Source organism: Sparus aurata, chromosome 8, assembly GCF_900880675.1.
Source record: "Sparus aurata chromosome 8, fSpaAur1.1, whole genome shotgun sequence".
Taxonomy (NCBI): Eukaryota; Metazoa; Chordata; class Actinopteri; order Spariformes; family Sparidae; genus Sparus; species Sparus aurata.
Window position 1 is genome coordinate 35,076,150 of NC_044194.1, and position 22,182 is coordinate 35,098,331.

Sequence of the window (22,182 nt, forward strand, 5' to 3'; positions counted from 1 at the left end):
CTGCATTTTCAGATGAGCTTGTTCAAATATTTCTCAAAGAAGAGAAAGACACCTGATGAAGATGACGCCAGTCAGGTATCAGTAGCCTTTTACTGACTCAAATGATGATGGTTAGGTAACAAATTGTGTTCACACTTGTAATCATATGCGATGTGAGTGTAAATTATCTAACTCGTATAAGACAAGTAACATTAGACAGGGAGGATCAGTGGAACAAAGTGAAGGAGAGCAGAGTACAGCAGGGGGAGAGCCGAGTGAAGGAGCACGAGAGCAAAGTGATGGTGCAGGACAAAGATGCAAACTTTGCCACTGATTCTACAGCCCCATCAAGAAATTATTATTTATTGTTTTATTTTTTTCTATATTATTGCTGTATTTTTGTTATTATTTTTTATTTTTACATTCAGCCTTTAAAAAGCCATTTTCCATGCCAGCCATTCAATAAAAAGGGGGATTATGCTGGGCATAAAAGTCAAATCGGCAGTCAAGTGTCATTTGTTTACGCCGCCACGGCTCCCTGGAGAGCCTGCCCTCACTGCTGAAAAAAATCCTAGGGGAAACACTGCACCATCTCGTGCCGTCTTCCTCCTCAGACATCAGGTCCATGGTGGCGCACTTCCAAAGGTCCACCTCATCCTCAGCTAGCACTCTGTCTCGCTTCCAGCAGCTGTAAAAACAATCAATGAAGATGATCAGTACTGCGCGATGCACTGCGTATGGATACAACACATCTAATAATGCACCTGAAAAATAGTCACATTGACCAAAAACGGATCTAATCTAATAAATCTTACCCTCTTTGTTCTCGATCGACTCCGAGCTGAACTCCTCACAGCGTCAGCCTGCGATGCAAGATCTGGTTGTTTGTATCTGAAGCTCCTGCATACTGTCTCGTAATGTCTTACAGGCAGCTGGAAAACAATTAATTGAGTGGTATGAATAAAAAAACGTAAGTCACAGTAAAATTAAACAAGGAAGGAGAAAACAGTTAAAGTTACTAACACAATGGTGTCATTATCAGCATCATGTACATCTGGACTTGCAGACGTAGCTCCGAGCTAACAGGAGGTCACGGAATTGTTATGAGGCGAGGTTAGTCTGTGAAAACAAAATGCTCGCAGCGATAAACCTCCGTGTCCCATGAACGATCGGATCCGAGTCGCAGCTGGGAACCGTTCTTTTTTTTTTTTTTGTTATATCACTGTGTGCTCCTCCTTTGCTCTTCCCCCTGAGTGGGACAGAGAAGTTACATGGAGAGGAGCGCAGCCCAGCTGCACGGTGCTTATTAGATATGCAAATGTAGCATGACGCCACCTGAGTTGTGCACGCTGCCTTTGCGCAAACCCCCCCCCCCCCCAAAAAAAAGCTGCAGTGGTCTTAAAGACCGTGTAAAGCGGCAAAAAAATTGTGTTATGAGTTTGTCACACCATAGAAACATGTATCATTGACCACTGAGCCAAATTTGAAAGATTAAAAAAATTGCTAAGTATATAAAATCAGGTCTCTAAATCATGGAAAAACAAGCACTTCTTTCTGCTGTGAATGCGGCGCAGGGGGGGACACGTCATGTTAATGACGTCGGTGTCTCCCCAGGTGTTCCCCTTGTCTATCTAAACCCGCGGACAGTTATCATATGGATGCTTTTATAATGTGTAGTGATTGAGATCCTGACCCACCAAACATCCTGGAAAGTGACGGAGGGGAGTTTTTCGCGCTAAATGACATAATTATACATAATCACCATCAGTAAACAGGACGCTGTCTGACTCTGTCACTCGCGGGGACGGAGGCTGTTTTCTGGGGGACAGTTCCCTAAAGTCTCGGTCAGGAGGGCTGGCAGTCGCGGTGATTTATTTTCGTCAAACACTCTGTGAGTTAAACACTCTTGTGACAAGTGTGACAAATGCTGTTTTCTGAGCAGAAATGTGAGGGAGAGTCGATAGGACAGGCGGAGGACGGACAGGAGGACAGACGCTTCTCCACATACAGCTGTGACATTTGTTTCCCTCATATAAGTCGCCAAAGACAGTTATTTATACCACTTCCGCAGCAGGGCCGGGTTTATGCAAATCAAAGGGCCGTGTTACGTAACGCGGCCCTCTGATTTGCATGATCTCTGACCTGCCCATTAAATCCTGAACACAGAAATGTTGAAAAACAGTTTGTGAGCCTAGCTCCAAAATTAAATTCTACATGGCCGAATGGCTTTTACGTGTTTTAAGTAAACACATTTATGACCTGTTTAATGTGTTTAGAAGAAAATGGCTGATTTTGCTTTACACAGACTTTAACGTCTCTGTTGGGCCGTCCCCAGCTGATGAGAGATGTGTGTGGTCTAGGTGAGGTCGGCTGAGATGTGAACCTATGTAATGCCAGATGTGTGTCAGCAGCAACCTGGCAGTCTGGCAGTGTGCGTTCTGTGGAGTTAGTAGCTGTCCTTATAGCTGGTCAGAGTCTTTATCCCCTGCCACATGCTTCTGGAGTTGTTGCTATTGAATTGCCCCTCTATGCACTGCTTGTAGCTGTGTTTGGCCTCATTGATGGCTCTCCTCAGGCGTCACTGTGCTTGTTTGTAGGCCTGCAGGTCCCCAGACTTAAATGCAGAATCCCTTTTCCTGAGCAGAGTTCTCGCCTTGTAGTTCAACCATGGTTTCTGGTTGGGGAGCACTTAAACAGTTTTTGTCTCTGAAATAGTCTCAGCACAGAAGTTTATGTATGAAAGGACAGCTGATGTGTGTCCCTCCAGATCTGTCCCCTCAGCAAAAACAATCCAGTCTGTGTCCTCGAAGCAGTCCTGCAGGGCTGAGGTGACTTCCTCAATTCATACTTTGACTGTCTTTATAGTTGGTCTTTGTCTACAGCTGAGCATTTTATATGCTGCTGTAGCCGAACGGTCTGCAGGCCCCGACTACACTGCGTTGTGTTTTGGCAAAATAACACGGGACACAGGGGTGGTTTCACACTGAAGCTTTATTTCTGTATGATGGCAATATGGATGTGAGTGTGACAGTCATCCTCTACACAAAAGGCCTCCCTCAGTCAGGAACAGCGCAGACTGCAAATGCAGCACTATCTCCCAAAAATGATCACATATCTCCACACAAACATCTCTCATGACAAATGTAAGCTGAGCAACCACACACATACCTGTAAGATGGCGACATAAAACAATATGGATGTGAGTGGGACAGTCATCCTCTCCACAAAAGGCCTAACACAAAAAAATAAAATCCATTTTGCATATAGGCATTACATGGAGAATGCTTTAGCACATGCAAACCACACACACACACACACAGGGAGAAATTGCGGCAAAATAACTTCATTTGTCTTGCTCAAAATCTCACATCTCAGAACGGTGTTACATTAACATTCATTCATTAAATTAGCTTTAAAACTCAAAAACATAACTTTTCAATCCCGGAGCCTCAACTACATACCCCTCTCTGTCAGGAACAGTGCAGACCGGGAAAGGGAGCTACACACATCATATCCGCAGACTTTCAAAATAAAAGCACGAGTTTGTAAAAATGAAGGACAAAAAAAACACAAAAATTTGAATAATCCATATTTCAAGTAAAAAGAAACTAAAACACATCATGTGATGGATTTTGGTGTAATTAATAATAATAAAATAAAATACCAAAATGTTTTGTTTCCTTTTTCTATCTTTTACACTGGGATCAGAGACAGAGACAGATGGTTTGAGATTCCCAGATGGGGCAGAGGGCTGGCCTTGAATGCCTTGGTGATGTTACATTAGACTTGATCCATACTGTTACTTTCTCTTGTTCGGAAGTTCACATATATGTGGAGTTTTGACAGTTGTTGACTTCAAGTTGGCATGATTAAAGTCTCCTGCCGCTATCACAATGCTGTCTGGGTGGGCGGACTAGTGTTGGCTAATGGATTGGTGTAGCTTCTCCATGGCTAACCTGGCATTAGCTTGCGGTGGTACAAAAACAGCTGTGTCAGAGACCGATGTAATCTCCCAGGGCAAGTAGAAAGGTCTGCACTGTAGCATGATGTACTCTATGTACAGAGAGCAGTGAACAGTGTGTGTGTGTATGTGTGTGTGAGTGTGTGTACGTGTCAGTGTGTAAGCACACATGTGTGTCCGTGTGCATGCATGTGTTTGTTTTGTGTGTCTATCCACTTTCAGGCATACATTCAACTTCCCCAATTCTCTAGTCTGTGAAATGGTCCATGGTCAGCCCCCCCTGGGAAATGCTGCACTTGGGATACTGCCTATTCAGTTATCTCGGTGTGGGCCAACTGAAGGTGTCGCTCAATAACTTACTGAACAAAGATTTCTTGAAAGCTCTTGGCACTTAATTAGTGCTGTTATAGTCATTCTTTTAAGTTTCGACTCCTTTCACTTGTAGTTTAAAGGTGAAAATGTCACTAATGACATTTGCATTTGGCATATTGCTAATATTGTATCTTTATTTTTTCTCTCCAGTCATTTAGAGGAGGTGGTGTTTGCCTGCAGCTGTGAGATCCGCTGGCTGCAGCTATGGCAACAGAAAGGAGGTGCAGGGCTAAGCAGTCAACAGGTATACTGTGCTGATGGCTATAAGAAGATACTCCTGCAGGACATGAACATTAGCAGTTGTGGTAAGTTAAAACAAAATTAGCATTCAAACATAATATGCACACTTGGACCTTAAAGATTGGGAATTCTGACTGTTGATATATATATTTTTTGTATTAATACTATAGCTGGGTTTATGTGAATTCCATGGTATTGGATTGGCTAACTAGGATACCTTAACTGTTTTTTTTTTATTGTCTTATTCATGGATTTGTGGAAAGTAAAACAATATTGGCAATCTCCAGCCTTCTAATTATTATACTGTACCAGAGATATTACATTAAACCATTATTCAACCTCTTCAAACATGAAATACTAAAGTAATGTAAATCTAAAACTAAAGTGTGTGTGTATGTGTGTTACCCTCCTGGTCTACATTCGTTTTCGTTTGAGGTCAGACCCATGATTACTGCGGTATTGTAATAATGCAACAGTACAAAGTACTCATGAGTTGGAACCTCATCATGTTGACAGACCTCACAGCTGGTTTGATCTCATTGCAAAAGGGTCCCTTGCTCCAATTACATCCCAATACTGCTGCATATACCCAGTGTGAAGTTGAACATTGGGGAAACTGAAGTCCTTGGTACACAGACCAAAAGTTGCCAACATTTTTTTTTTTTAGGGTGCTATTGACACTATTGTTTCACTAAGTGGGCTAGATTCGAAACAGCTACAGGATCTAAATAGATTGCAGATTTAGATGAGATTGCTAAACCCACATTTGAAGGTGAAAATATATTTAAATTGTATTTAAATAAATAAATCAAATGCAATTGTAACCCACAAATTGCTTGTAGGGACTAGTTCAGCAGAGCCGGCCCTGACCAATTTGTTGCACTTGGTAAGATTTTATCTGGTGAAGAGGTATGTGACCACTTTGTGTTACATTATGTTAATAATAATAGATAAAATAATAGCACCTAAGCCACATATTAGCCAGTGGTGGAAGAAGTATTTGCATCATTTAATTAAGTAAAAGTACCCCAGTGTCCGTAGCAAAATGTAGATAGAGTATTAAAGTGAAAGTACTGGTTTGGCCTCTCTGACTGATATTATTATATATGACATCATTAATTAGTTACTTATTTAACTAATACTGAAGCATCAATGTGTAAGCAGCATTATACCGCTGTTGCCGCTGGAGGGTAATCAGATAGAACTGAGGTGATGAATATCATCATATCATCAATGATTCGTAATGTCATCATTATGAATCCATTCCTACAGTTTACATATCCAATCTCTGTTACCACGGATTTCCACATCCACTTTGTTTTCCTACTATGTGACCCTAGAGGGCCTCAGCCAGTAAAAAATGTGAACTCTGGCTTTTTATTATATATATATATATATATATATAAACATATATATATATATAAATATATATATATATAAAGACATAGATATACATAGACATAGAAATAAGAAATAAGATCAAGTCGACCTCTTACTAGGTGTCAAAAGCTATGGAGAAGAGATGGGATTTAAAAGCGATTTAAAAACCGACAAAGAAGGGGCCTGTTTAACGGGCAAAGGCAGATCATTCCATAGTTTAGGAGCTGACACAGCAAAAGCACGGTCCCCTCTGAGCTTCCGCTTAGATTTAGGCACACTCAGGAGCAGCTGATTATCTGACCTGAGAGAGCGGGCGGGTATATAAGGGTGTAGAAACTCAGAGAGGTAGGGCGGGGCAAGACCATTCAGGGATTTAAAAGCAAATAGATGAATTTTAAAATGGATCCGGAATTGAATAGCCAGTGGATTGAAGCTAAAATGGGAGAAATGTGCTCATATTTGCGTGTGCCAGTTAAAAGACGTGCAGCTGCATTCTGTACCATCTGGAGACGGGTGATGGAGGACCCACTGACCCCCACATACAGTGTGTTACAGTAATCCAGCTGTGTGGTTACAAAGGCATGGGTTACCTTCTCAAAGTGCTGCCTTGAAAGAATTGGCTTTATTTTGGCCAGCTGCCTCAGATGGAAGAAGCTAGATTTTACAACAGCCTTGATCTGACAGTCAAGGTTAAGTTCAGGGTCCACTTTAAACCCTAGGATTGTGATATTCAGTTTAATATTCTGGGCCAAGGAGCCCAGATCTACAGGGAGGGTTTCAGTGGCACCACCAAAAACCATCACTTCTGTCTTTTTGTCGTTAACATTTTAAAAAGTTAAGAGCCATCCAGGCTTTTATGTCGTCAAGACACTTAAGTATTCGTCTGACATTGTGTTCATCATTCTTTTTAAGAGGTATGTAAATCTGACTGTCGTCTGCATAACAGTGGAATGAAATGTTGTGCTTCCTAAGTATGGAACCAAGTGGGAGCAGATAGAGAGAGAAGAAGAGAGGGCCAAGAAGTGAGCCCTGAGGGACCCCACACGAGAGAGGAGCAGAGAAGGATACTGAGTCACCAAGGCTGAGAGAAAATGTTCGATCAGTCAAGTACCACCTGAACCATTCCAGTGCTAGACCCCCGATGCCCACCCACTGCTTCAAGCGTGTGATTAAAATTTCATGATCCACTGTGTCAAATGCAGCAGTTAACTCTAAAAGCACAAGGATCACACAGTCACCAGAGTCCGTAGTTAAAAATATATCATTAAAAACTCTTAAAAGAGCTGATTCAATGCTGTGCAGGGATTTAAAACCGGATTGGAAAACCTCTTGGAAATTGTGTTCCTTCAGAAAGGCCATTAATTGGCTCTGCACAACCTTCTCCAGGATTTTGGAAAGAAAAGGCAGTTTGGAGATAGGCCTGAAATTGGCAAGGACTGCTGGATCTAGAGCAGGTTTTTTAATCAGAGGTTGTACTACTGCATGTTTAAAATTTTCAGGGACCACACCTGAGGACAGACTGCTATTAGTTAGTGCAATAACAGATGGTCCTACAGTGTGGAAAACCTCTTTAAATAGTCGAGGTGCGACAGCATCATTTGGAGAACCCGATGGCTTCAAATGACCAACAATCTCCTGTAAAGAAGGAAGGAAAAGAGTCACAGGCTCAAACTGGTTGAAGACAGCAGAGCAGGGGACAGAGACTGAGGGGTCATAAGCGGAAGGTGAGATTTGAGCCCGAATTGAAGCAACCTTTCCAATAAAAAAGTGAAGGAAGTTTTCACACACATCAGGGGACGCCTCCATACAGGCAGTCTGTGGGGCATAAAGAATAAAGTCAATAGTATTACACAAAACACAAGGCTTATGACGGTTAGACAGAATAATATCCGAGAAATGTTTTCTTTTGGCATCTTGTACAGTAGGGCTGCACGATTCTGGAAAAAATGTGAATCACGATTTTTTTGCTTAGAATTGAGATCACGATTCTCTGGCACGATTTTTTCACAAAATGTTTATTGCACTGATGAAAAAAACAAACCATTGTAGTATGTAGTATGTAGTATGCAATGTTTTTTTTGTTTTGTTCAAGTTCTATCATTGGATGAGAAATGATTTTTACAAAAGCAAAAAATAAATAAATTAGTCTCCAAGATGAGAGGGCATCCTTTAATCCCTCATGTTGTACAGTGTTTATTGGGGCCGTATCTTTGGCTAGGTGATATGTGATAGCTGCTTGGATCGGCTTCTGAAACAGAGACGTAATATTCCTCACGTAAACATGTGATGTGACATGAAGCCCGAAGTTGGGCTGTGAACAGTTGACAACAAATTTGTCTTCAAAATAAGAGCTTTACATTGCACCCCATTGGAGTTTAGAACTGGGTCCTTAGCGGGGGACTTTTAATTTGAAAGTAGCGACCGTTTCTAGCTTGCGCTACAACAACAAGCTAACACAACCATACAGCTAGAGATCCAGGAGACGCTAGCATCTCCCGGATCTCAGCGGCTGTCCAGTTGCTCATCTAGCAGGCGAGGTGGATATAAGTGTACCCTCCGAGGCGGCAAATCAGCGGACCTAAACAGACCCTCAATTATCCATTCTCTGTCTAAAACCGCGGACCTAGCCGCCCAAAGGACGGGCAGATTGGTGACTTGCTGCCCCGTCTAAAAACGGCTGCTCACTCACTCAAGTACTCCTTCCAAACACTCAACTGCAGGCAGGCTTCCTCCACTGAATCACGTGTTGTAAAGACGCTTTACCACAGGTTGAGGGAGGAGGCAGCAGCAGTGCTGCGTTTGGGGGCGCTTCAAAAAATCCGTGAGGAAAATAGGAGCATTTGTTTGTGATTCAGCTCGAGATAAAAAATGCTTCAGAATCGCTATGTGTAGAAATAAGATCACGTGTATGTGTGAATCGAGATCGCGATTTTTTAACGATTTTCCATACAGCCCTTTTGTACAGTTTTCTGATAATGACGCCAGCAGTCCCTTAACATTTGAAGAGACACCTGCAGTTTGTCCTTCTTCCATTTGCGTTCAGCTCTACGGCACTCGTGTCTGACAGCATGAGTCGTGTCATTTAGCCAGGGCTCAGGTTTCGTTTAAGGCTGCCTGAACTTTAAGGGAGCCACAGTGTCCAAAACAGTTTGGCAGGTGGAGTGAAACCATGAGCTTAGCTCCTCTGTATTGCACACAGACTCAGGAATGATGGAGTTCTGATTGAAGGCCACCGAGAACTGAACAGCAGTGGAAGGGCAAATTATGCGACAGCGCCGAGCAGCAGAGCAGCCTCAAATAAAACAGGCATATAGTCAGAAAACACTGCGTCACAAATCTCTAAATTAAAAACGGGCAAACCATATGATAAAACAAGATCAAGTGTGAAGAAGCGCGGCTGTGCTTTGGGGTTCACACATAATTTCACGAATATGCCATGGAGGGTGCCAAGCTCATCTTTAAACACATCTGCATATTGAGCCAGAATGTATTTTACTACTGTGATGTTTTTAATTTCCCCCCAGATTTTCTCCCAATTCAGGTGAATTTTCTGTAGAAGATCACGACCCAACAAACTAGGCCCCTCCCCCTCGACCACCAGCAGGGTCGCTGGAGCCTTCTGTCCATGATACTCAATGTCCACATCTATAGCACCAGCCAGTGGAATACACTCCCCTGTGAATGTTCTCAGTCTTATATTAGGCTCTTTAAGCGCAGGCGCACCTTCTGAGCTCAATAACTTGTGGAAGGTGACTTGACTAATCACTGAAACTGAGGCTCCAGTGTCCACTTCCATTTTCAGTTCATTTCGTTCACCTTCAGCGCTGTATAGATGGGCTCAGCCCGGGGCTGGCTGATGACATTGACCATGTTGAATGAACAATGCTTCTCAGGCTCCTCACTCTGCATGTGATGTGTGCTCATCTTGGGCTTTACTTTATTTTTAGCTCCCCTGCACTTTTAAGCAATGTGCCCCTTCTTCTGACAATTATGACAGAATGAATCTTTAAATCCAAAGTCATTTGCAAAGTGAGCTCCCCCACACCGGTATCACTCTACAGACTTGCATAGCTATTCTCTTTTCTCTTTGGACACAAGATGCATGGTGCATGGTTGCACTCCTCCATTAGCACTTTGAATGTCTTTAGTGTTGTTTGCTGCCGTCTCCATAGCTTGGGCGATCTCCAGCGCCCTCTTGAAGGATAGTGTGGCTTCCCCCAACAACTGGCGCTGCATGCCGTCGTTATTAATCCCACAGATTAACCTGTCCCGCAGCATGTCCTTCAACACCGCTCCAACTCACAGGGCTCAGATAACTGTCTCAGCTCCGCCACGAATGTAGCCACTGTCACTCCCAGCTTACGTGCATGAGTGTGGAATTTGAAGCGCTGAACAATTACAGGTGGCTTGGGGTTGTGGTGATTTTGCACCGTCGTAACAATGGTGCAGCCAGTTCTTTGAAGTCGATGTCTCCCGGTTTCCGCGGCGTGGCCAGATTGGGGATACGTTTGTTCGTCTTGGCCCCGTACATACTGAGGCGAATCGACCACTGTTTCCCCTCATCGTCAATATCATTAGCCAGGAGGAAGTGCTGCAGCTCCTCACTGGTACCTGGTTACTTCACATTTATATAATGTACACTGATGTAGGGTGTCTTTAACTGTAAACTCTAAGAACTTTTAACAACAAACTGTACCCAGATAAAAGCACTTCAGTACATGTATTTAGTGTAAACGTGTTGTGTTGTCACATTTAACTGCAGTTCACAGTTTCATATGTCATGTTCAAGGAAGGTTGTGTTGATCCTCTAGTTGGCCTTTGTTGTTGAGTCCTGCATCTCTGTCTGTCTCTCTCTGTCTCTCTCTCTGTTTCATGCACCCCTTTGTGCAGGCAATCTTCAGTGGTGGTGTAGTGGGTCTCTGGTGTGATGGTTCTTTTCTCCAAGCATGCTTGAGTTGCCAACATGCAGCTGAGTTTTGACTGGAACTGGTGGCCTCCCTCCCTCAAGCCAGCAGAATTGTGTCACATGTGGCATCTAGAGGTGAAGAGAAACTCCTATGTAGGCTGCAGTGAAGAGAGCATCATCTTTTCTTTAAAGGAGCCTTGAGACTGGGCGGTGACATGTGATGTCATCAGAGGTGACACTTCACTCCCCTGTGTCCCCCTCAATTGTCCAACTTTTCAAATCATTATCTGTTTCTTTGTGACATCTGGGTCTTGTCTGAAAATATTAAGTTGGTGACAGTTTATCAGATACACTAAATTGCCGAAAGTATTCACTCACCCATTCGAATAATTGAAATCAGGTGTTCCAATCACTGCCATTGCCGTAGTAATATAAAAGCAAGCACCTAGGCATGCAGAGTGTTTCTACAAACATTTGTGAAAGAATGGGTCGCTCTCAGGAGCTCAGTGAATTCCAGCGTGGTACTGTGATAGGATGCCACCTGTGTAACAAGTCCAGTTGTGAAATTTCCTCGCTCCTAAATATTCCACAGTCAACTGTCAGTGAAAGCGGTTGGAAACGACAGCAACTCAGCCACGAAGATGTAGGCAACATAAAATGATGGAGCGGGGTCAGCGGATGCTGAGGCGCAGAGTGCACAGAGGTCGCCAACTTTATGCAGAGTAGTCACTACAGACCTCCAAACTTCATGTAGCCTTCAGATTAGCTCAGAACAGTGCATAGAGAGCTTCATGGAATGGATTTCAATGGCCGAGCAGCTGCATCCAAGACATACATCAGAAAGTGCAATGCAAAGCCCCGGATGCAGTGGTGTAAGGGTGCGACCACTGGACTCTAGAGCAGTGGAGACACGTTCTCTGGAGTGATGAATTGCGCTTCTCTATCTGGCAATCTGATGGACGAGTCTGAGTTTTGCGGTTGCCAGGAGAACGGTAATTGTCTGACTGCCAAGTGTGAAGTTTGGTGGAGGGGGGATTATGGTGTGGGGTTGCTTTTCAGGAGCTGGGCTTGGCCCCTCAGTTCCAGTGAAAGGAACTCTGAATCCTTCAGCATACCAAGAGATGTTGGACAATTCCATGCTCCCAACTTTGTGGGAACAGTCTGGGGATTGCCCCTTCCTGTTCCAACATGACAGTACACCATTACACAAAGCAAGGTCCATAAGGACAGGGATGAGGGAGTTCAGTGTGGATAAACTTGACTGGCCTGCACAGAGTCCTGACCTCAACCCGATAGAACACCTTTGGGATGAATTAGAGCGGAGACTGAGAGCCAGGCCTTCCCATAAACACTCCTAAACCTTGTGGAAAGCCTTCCCAGAACAGTTGAAGCTGTTATAGCTGCAAAGGGTTGACCGTCGTCATATTAAACCCTATGGATTAAGAATAGAATAAAATAGAATAGAATAGTCTTTATTGTCATTGTACAGGAGAGTACAATGAAATTGAGGGTGCTCCCGCAGCAACAAATTAAAAAAAAGCAACACATAGAACAAATAGTAATATAAATATAAATAAATTATATATATAGCCCTTTAAGGTGCTAAAGGGAGGTAGGAGGAGGTAGATTGGGTTTGTTCTTGTCGGGGGGGGGGGGGGGGAGTGGTTTGTGAGTGTATCCGTTCGTATTTGTAGTTCGTATGGCCCAGGGGAAGAAGCTGTCTGTCAGCCTGCTGGTGTGGGACTTTGTTGACCTGTAGTGTCTCCCAGAGGGCAACAGATCAAACAGGGGGTAGGCAGGGTGTGAGGGGTCTCCTGTGATGGCCTTGGTTCTCCTGAGACAGCAGGATGTGGCGATGTGTTCCAGGCTGGTCGGAGGGCAGCCGATAATCTTTTGGACAGTGTTTATGACCCTCTGCACCGCCTTCCTGTCCTCGGCTGTTGAGCCTGCGTACCACACATCCAGACAGTACGTCAGTATGCTCTCCACAGAGAAGTGATAGAAGGCCAGTAGCAGCTTTGTGTCCAGTTTGTTTTTCCTGAGGACACGCAGGAAGTGTAGTCGCTGCTGAGCCTTCTTAACCAGGGCCCTGATGATGTAAGTCCAGGAGTGGTCTGAGGAGATGTGGGTACCCAGAACCCTGAAGGTGGTGACAGTCTCCACCTGTTCTCCATTTATGAGGAGGGGGGTGTGGTCATGTCTGTTCTTCCTGAAGTCCATGATGAGTTCTTTTGTCTTTTGGATATTCAGGGTCAGGTTGTTGTCTGAGCACCATAGTGACAGTTCCTCCACCTCGGCCCTGTACACTGTCTCGTCCTCGCCTCGGATGAGTCCAACCACTGTGGTGTCATCCGCATATTTAATAATGTGGTTGGTTGGATGAGTTGGAGAGCAGTCATAAGTGTACAGGGCGTACAGAAGAGGGCTCAGAACGCAGCCTTGAGGGGAACCAGTGCTGAGTGTGAGTGCAGTGGAGTGGTGGGGGCCGAGTCTCACAGACTGTGGGCGACTTGACAGGAAGTTTCTAATCCAATTGCAGGTGGGGAGGGGGATCTGTAGTTCCAGCAGTTTGGTGATGAGAATGTCTGGAATTATGGTGTTAAATGCTGAGCTGTAGTCCACGAAGAGCATCCTCACATAGCTCTTCTTGTTCTCCAGGTGGCTCAGCGCTGTATGGCGTGTGAGGGCGATGGCGTCCTCTGTAGAACGGTTTGCCCTGTAGGCAAACTGGTGGGATCGAGGGAGGGAGGGAGACAGTCTCTGATGTGCTGGGAAACTGATCGCTCCAAGCACTTTATGATGACAGACGTCAGAGCGATAGGTCTGTAATCATTTAGGCTGTCTATGGCAGGTTTTTTGGGGATGGGGACGATGAAAGAGGCCTTCAGACATGTGGGGACGGTGGCATGTGTCAGGGAGAGGTTGAAGATTTTGGTGAGGATCCCTGCCAGTTGGTCTGCACATGCTTTAATCACCGCCCCTGGGATACCGTCAGGACCAGCAGCTTTTCTGGGGTTCACTGCTCTTAAGTTTTTTCTCACCTCGTGCTCCTGGAGAGAGAGAGGTGGGGTGCTGGAACCAGGGGGAGGCAGTGACTGCAGGTGTGTGGTGGTGGTCTCAAACCGGGTGAAGAAGCTGTTTAGCTCCTCTGACAGTGTGCTGCTGCTGTTGGAGGATGTGGGAGGGGGGTTGCCTTTGTAGTTGGTTAGGGCCTGGATGAGATGTCACTTAAGTTCATATGCGAGTCGAGGCAGGTGAGTGAATACTTTTGGCAATATAGTGTAGATAAGTGCTCTCTCCTGCAATAAACTGTCCTCCCATTTGGTCTTTGAGTTTTGTGATGTCCTTGAGACGATGTCCTGGTGTGTTTAGAATCATTTTATGACTCTCTGAGGGGGTGTCCTGAAGACACTAGCCCCATTCAGTTCAAGCTGTCATTGCTGCTAATTCAGGAGTCCCATCCCCTGCAGTTCACTATTACAGCACTGGGCAGCTCCTTCAGCAACAGACTGATACACCCTAAGTGTGTGAAGGAGAGGTATCGCAGGTCCTTCCTTCCTGCCGCTGTCAGACTGTACAACCTTCACTTTTGTTTTTGCTCTGGTCAATTTCCTTCACACCCATATGTATTATCTGTATTTAAAATCTACGTTTAAAAAACAAAACAAAACAAAAAAAATGCTGTTAATTTTGCACTATATCATGTAAATTTGTATATATGTCAATTTATTTCATCCCTTTTTAATTGTATTGCTTATTTTTGCTATTGTTTCTGTTCTTGTAATATGTTTTTGTTTTTGTCATATTCTGTCGCTGCTGTGACATACAAATTTCCCCGTCTGCGGGACATTATACCACTTAATGAACGCCCCCATTTTAAGGTTCTTTTTCCAAAATGACATACCGAAATTAAAAGCATGACAGCTCCCACATAGTTTGAGACTCAGGGATGTGCTTGGTACAATTGGAAAGGTAACACCCTCAAGTTTCTTCTAGAAGTGTAAGTGTGATTCTATGACATACTGACACAGAGTTACAGAGGTTGGAACACAGGTTTTGGTTTCCGTCCAAACACAAGGGTGTTCCTATGTTGGAACGGTGTTCCTTAAGGGGTTAAAGGATTTCTGATTCTGATTCTGATTCACAATGCCCTTTGAATGCGGGGATCCTGTGCCAATTCTCTGCATCCTCCTCTGTGTGAAAAGTGTCAGGTGTGTTGAAGGGTGAAATTTTGCTCCGCCTCTGGAGGTAGTATCAGAGGTGCAGCATTGTCAAACTATACCTGTGTGAAAGTGTAAGCTGGTGGTGTGAAGCGGGGGTGTGTCGATAAATACAGTTAATAAATATAGTGGCTGGTAGTGTCTTTGGCAACTTATATGAGGAAAAAAAATACAGCCGTCATACATGGAGAAGTGACTGTCCTCCTGTCTGTCCTCCTGTCTGTCCTACCGACTTCATCACATCAGCCCCCTAGACCAAGAATTCAGTTAACTTTCCCCCAGAAAACAGCCCCCCTCAGAGAGTCAGACAGCATCGAGTTTACTGATGGTGATTATTTCATTATTTAATTCAGAGTGAAAACCTAACTTTGCCACTTTCCAGGATGTTTTGTGAGTCAGGATCTCAATCACAACACATTCTAACATCATCCATATGATTATAAACAGTCAGCAGGTACATGTTTAGATTAACTGGATGACACCAGGTCAAACTAACACAGACGCCATCATCATGACATGTACCGTCATGCCTTTTTAGGACCCGCAGCACCAGCATTCTGTGTGAACACACTGGTTGTTTTTTATGCAGGAGCTGCTTTCTTCTACTGCGGCAACAATGCGGCATCTCTATGTGAAAAGGGCTAATGAGATGACTGAGAGGTTTCACAGTCATATCCAAATTAGAGCAGGATTGAACATCCTACACTATACTACATTTAAGTGTTCTTTTGTATTGACCATTTTCTACATTCCTACAGATATAGAGAGTATAATTAACTAAACTTTGCACACACATAGCCATTGCATATCCCGATGTAGATACATTTATCATGTCCAGACTTACATGATGGCTTCCCTGGAGCCATAACATAAGTCATTGAATCTTAACCTTTTCTAGTGACAATCCCCCCTAGAAAGGTCCAGCTGGTGTCTTACATCTCCCTCTAGGGTCCTCAACCTCCAGGTTGGCACTCAGTTGGTGTAACATGAGTTCATATGTTTGATTAGAGGCACAGCCTGACAAGAACTACTTGCCATATATTACATTGTTTTTGAGAGAAAGACAAGTCTTTATTTCTCATAGACAGTCTTATTCAGTGTGACTGAGTGAAACTATTTCCATGCATTTAACCACCAGAAGGGCGGCCACTGTGCGACTATCGGTGACCAACTCTAGTTTTATCGAAAGAGTCAAGAGCACTGGCAGTATAATTTACAGTAGATGGTTTGACTTTAGGGGAAACCAGTGACCTGGAGGAAACCAATGTAGCAGAGGTTGAACATGCAATCTGTTAGCCTTTTTTGACAACCGTTATTTGATTTACATTAAATTATGCCATTGTCTACACTTGATTTACAAAAACACAACATATTAACATATACAAAAAACTCTAGTACCACATAGTGGATAAAGGAAATTGCATTGAAATCCTTTGTGCACTTTCTAAATCACATTAAAAATTATGAGCCTTTTCAACCATTGCAGTTCATACTGCAGCAGGATAATGAGCCCAAGCACACCTCAAAGTACTGGAAGACCTAAGAAGACAGTGGAGTCATGGCCTGTCCTCCACACCTGATCTCAACCACGTTGAACATTTACAGTCATTGTCAAAAGCTGCCATGATAGACATGTTCTTTACAAGTGTATGCATACTTTTGACAACGTCTTTATGGGGGTGCTTGAAGACTGACTAAGAAAGACAAGCAAGTGTGTGTGTGTGTGTGTATGTGTGTATGTGTGTGTGTGAGAGTGTATGTTATTTATTACATTCTATTTCTCTTTATTTTAGACCTACCAGATATCCACATCAGCCACAGCAACCTCACAGTTATTGAGGGTGATCAAGTAACTGCAATCTGTAATGGCTCTGGATCCCCATTACCAAAGGTGGACTGGCCTGTCAACAGCTTGCACTCCATCTATAAACGAGAGGTAGGGAGGACGCAAACACACAATGCACACCCTTACTCACATCAAGGAAAACATAAAACAGCTGATCTATGTGTTGTTAATGGATTTCCAAAGCAAAACAGGGATGCTCGGACAAGCGTGGAAGCCAGTATACAGAGGCAGACAGAGGAGTTGGTACTTTATTGCCATCATATATTATCATCATCACCATATTTCTCAATGAATAAGTGCAATGTGACATATTCTACAGATACAAACATTGAAACTGTAGAGAAATGCTGGTATGATGTCGATATGACTGTCTGGTTTGATAAGCATCAGGGGGAAAAAGGAGACAGGTGGGCCTGCTGAAGGGCAGAGTGACAAGACTAATGCTCTTTTTTTTAGAGATGGATTCCAGAGGTATTAGTTGCGAGGACCCTGCAGTCCTCAGTTGTTATTGAAAGGGCACACCACGTCAGACAGATGAGGGACACCACCAACCACCAAGACCACTAATAATGAAGTTTCTAAACTACAAGGACAACTGGTATTTCTTACCCTAACCCTTACCCTACATATTGAAGGAGAATAAGTAATTCCTTTGAGGAGAACGATGTAAACATCTTAGCCGGAGAAGACAGATGGTTTGACAGAGGAGAAAAATGTCAAATTGGAATGAATGTCTTTGAACACAGGAGGTGGACTAAGACATTTCTTATCAGCCACCTACAATATATTACTGGGTACCCTCCCCAGACAGCTCAACAACAACCCACAAGTGGTTCAAATGATTCTGAAACTCAGAGCTCACATGTCCTTTGTAAGGACACTCCCACACAGAATTTAAAGCCTTCAACTCCCCTCCAGTTAGTTAGAACTGAAGAAGCCTCTTGGATGAGAGGTCAAATGTCTTCAAGAAACTGAAAAAGTCCAGCTGCCTAAGATACAGCAGAATTCTCCAGGAAAACATTTAGGAAAAAAACTTTTGCCCTTATTTACAATTGTTTAGGCTGATTTAGGTGCACTTGCTTTGTGTTGTGGAGCTACGAAAATCTGCAACATTTCAGGGTAACTGGAGTAAAATACTAGTAAACAGTGACAGTGGTTACTGAAATTACATTCCTCTGCCACCACCTCCAGATTATTCTCAAAGATTAAGCAATCTTTGTGCAGTTTTGAACCCCCTGAGACTGACATATACGTTTCAATAGTCATAAACTATAATTTGCATTATTTAGAAATGATTTTAAAAACTCTTAAACCGTAAATCATAGCTTATAATTTTTTTTCTCCCTGAAGCTGGCTGCTATGCAGTTTCAACAAGTTGTCCGCTGCTGCCGTAGCTCTGATAGAAGCTGAATAATCCAGCCTGGAAGTTTCTGTTGAACATCTTTGTACAGTAAACTCATAATGATATCAGAGCCGGCCCTGGGCACAGGCAGTATAGGCAAATGCTAGGGTGCTGTCATCCATGTGGGGCGTCGAAAACGGGGGAAAAAACTTCATAATAATGAAAAACTACAAAAATATTAGAGCTGTCAAACGATTAATTTTTTTAATCGCGATTAATCACATTTTGTCCACAGTTAACTTGCGATTAATCGCAAATTAATCACAATTTTTTTAGCACATTTTTATACCTTAATGTACCTTAATGTACTTTTTTCATGTTCTTAACATTTTTAACAACATAAGGAAAGACAAATATGCTTGCTTTATGAAAATGTTTATTCAACACTTCAAATCATGCAGGAAAATAAAAGGCTCAAAAAATATCCCCTCACCCTAAATGGGATCAAAACATGGTGATGTCTGCTTTTGGCCGGGGGGGGGGGGGGCGGTGGGCTCTCTGCATCTGCCATGTGTTTGGCTTGCAAATGATATCTGAGACTGGACAAACTTAAATTTTAACTCATTTCATGTCGACAGTACGTGCAGATAACCTTTGTCCTATGGACCGAACCATCTGGCAGTGTTTTAAAAGTGAATTTGCCGTTCATAAGTCCTTTCGCTTTCGCTTTTCAGTCCACCGTGTTTTTCCCGAACGCCAACCCTGCTTCTTATTCTTCTGATTCCCTTTCTTATTCTTCTGCCACCCTCTGGATCAAGACTACAGGTCGTAAATCAACCAATGCGCGTCTCTTTCTTTTTTTTTAATACCGAGCGTTAATCACGCGTTAAAAAAATTGACGGCGTTAAACGGATGTTGTGTTGACGTATTATTAACGCGTTAACTTTGACAGCCCTAAAAAATGTATATTTTTTACTAGGGATGTGAATCTTTGGGTGTCTCACGATTCGATTAGATTCCGATTCTTAGGGTCACGATTCAATTCAAAATCGATTCTTGATTCAACCGATTCTCAATTCAACTTGATTGGGTGCGCCGTGACATTCTGACAACCCTCCATTGCGAAACCCCACCATTCCGAAACACCCCCACTCCGAAACACCGCCGTTCCGACCCTCCCCTCAAAACACTGCCGTTCCGAAATTAAACACCGCTGTTCCGAAATTGATTTTCAAGTTTACATTACTTCCTACATCAAACACTGCCGTCCGCTCACCGGCTGCACTCACACAACTCATTGCTTTTTATTGCTAATAGGCCTATGTCACTATCTTCATTTATTATGTAGTATATTTTCGCTTGCAGCAAACACATTTAAACGTTTGTCTAATCTTTTTACACGCGCTCTCCGTGGTGCTGGAATCCCCACTTCCAGCCGCACTCGCACAATTCTGAAACAAACTGTGGCCCATGGGTGCGATCTGCCAGGGAATGACCCCTCTGGTCGTTCATTTTAACATAACTTGTCTTTGTAGAAGGTTAACAATGTATGAGTGGATTGAGCACTGCTGCTCAGTTTGTCTTTGAAAAAAAAAACAGCAGAGGAGAAGACAATAGGCTACCTATGTATTTTTGATTCAATAAAAACTACATGAAATTGACGGGCCTACACACGCAAACTGTGCGCACGCAAAGGCGCTGTAAGGCAAGGGCGCAAAGGCTGTTACATAATTACAATGAAAGTAATAATTTCCGCAAATGTAATAAACCTCAAACACCTACTAATAATACTGACCGTGCGTGCAAAATCCAGTTGCTGACCCTCCGCTCCGCTGTGACACAACGGATCCCCCGTCCGCGCTCCCTCTCTCTCTTATAATTGTTTGCCCTAAAAATATTTTCCATGAAGAAAACATCGCCTGACATTTAAATTTAAATTCCCATTGACAATACAAATCTCAAGAAATCTGGATGTATTGCTCATTTGTAAACACAACACCAAGAACCACGAAAAGAATACCTAGCACAGTACCATTATACTTGCTGTGTGTGTGTTTATGTGAAATAATAATAATAATAATAATAATAATAATAATAATAATAATAATAATAATAATAATGATAACTTTGAACATTATCACAATTAAGTTATCAATCTGCGATGTAAACAAAATGCAAACATTAGACTTCTAACCATTTTCTAAAAGTGTCTGTATTTTAATTGAGAATAGTTTTTTATATAAATTGCACAAAAGGAAAAGAAAATGTGATTTGTTTTCCCTATTTCAGCCATAAGCGGTCATATTGACCGCACATCATTTCGCGGGATTTCATACATTGTCTCTCTTGTCTCTGACTTTGTTAGCGGTCTCCAGCTGTGCGACTGTAACACAACTTTATATGAAGAAGGACTAACATTAATAGCCTAATTGATTCTAATTTCTTCCACTTACAGAACTGTTTACGACTCGAAACAATGTTATTATATATGACGTTTCTAAACCATATGTCGCAGCTTCATATGCATCAAATTCCCACATCCAGTTACGCAGGCAGCTGTCCAGGGTGCTGAACCAGGTCACAGACAAAGTAGGCTCCACTCTGTGTAACCCAACTGATTCTTGATTCAAAAATTGATACAATTGATACAATGCATAGTGTGTTAATGCAAATTATGGCATCAAAAAAATACAGTTTGTATGAGGTGTGATTTTTATATAAACTGATTCCAATGATGTAATCACACAAAGGCAAACTTAAGACAAAAGGTTACATCTATCTATGGTCACATTATGCTATATAAGAAATGAGAACTTCTCTCATGAAATGCACAACAGCACAACTTTAATAAAAAAAAAGCAAGCCCTTAAAGAGTGTGTTTTCACTAGATGAATATGGGTTTGAAAAAGTTGCTGTCTCTCTGCTTGGAAGGAAGGTGCTGGCTACACTGTGTGTGGATGTTATGACCTGCACCTTCTTTTTGTGCACTTCTGTTTGACATTGTGCCTGCTGTGCATGGCTGCCCTTGTTTGCATAGTTAATAGCCGCTTCTATACTGGGCAGCAAGCCGCCAATTTGACCATCCTTTTTGCGGCTCGGTCCGCGGATTTAGACAGAAGCCGGTAAATTGGGGGTCTGTCCGCCAATTTCGCCAACTCGGAGGGTTCACTTTTATCCAACTCCATTGCGATCTAAATCCGAGACGTCGTTATGCCGGAAATTGTGTGAGATGGGTGGAGGTGTGGATAACCTGCACTGTTGTGCGACCCACAGCCGGGGAGTTTTAAAACCAGGAAACAGCTGATCACAGCAGTCAGTCCATCACTTCATCCGCGGACGTCAAAATGAGCAACTGGACAGCTGCTGACATCCAGGAGATGCTAGCGTCTCCTCGGTCTCTGAAGCTGTCTTCGCTGTTAGCTTGTTGTTGTAGCGGCAAGCTAAGGACGGTCGCTACTTTCATAAAAAAGCCCCCCGCTAAGAACCCAGTTCTAAACTCCAATGGGGTGCAATGTAAAGCTCTTATTTTGAAGACAAAATCGTTGTCTTTCTTTCCCCAAGCTTGCTGCAACGCTGTGTGCGGAAGCCTGTGGGGGCGCACAGAGGGATGTTGACAAGGTTGTATATCTTCATTATATTTATCTTATATTTATTATATTTACCTTTTCAGCTGAGATTTATTAGTTTTGTTTGAGTTTGAGTTTATTCACAATACCACTTCAAACATTACAATAAATACAGTTGGGTTACAAAATTAATTGGGTAGAGTGAATGGGTCCCCCAAGGAAGCTAGAAAAGCTTACAGGTGGGGGCCCATGGTTCATGAGAGGGTAGTGGTACAGACAATAGTGTACACAGTTACCTGTAGCCAGATGATGATGAGTAAATGCACACAAAGAGCGCACCAGAAAATACACAACATTACATTACATTAAC

General features: G+C 43.0%; 1 protein-coding gene across 2 annotated transcripts in view; it reads left to right on the forward strand.

The window, feature by feature from the left end:
* The window catches only part of LOC115587316 (NT-3 growth factor receptor-like), a 246,202-nt gene that overhangs the window by 79,727 nt on the left and 144,293 nt on the right, over positions 1-22,182 (forward strand). For both annotated transcript variants that reach the window (XM_030427129.1, XM_030427130.1), the window contains exons 5-6: positions 4,463-4,617; positions 16,852-16,994. In XM_030427129.1, the coding sequence (XP_030282989.1) occupies positions 4,463-4,617; positions 16,852-16,994 (298 nt within the window). The remainder of the gene's footprint in view (positions 1-4,462; positions 4,618-16,851; positions 16,995-22,182) is intronic.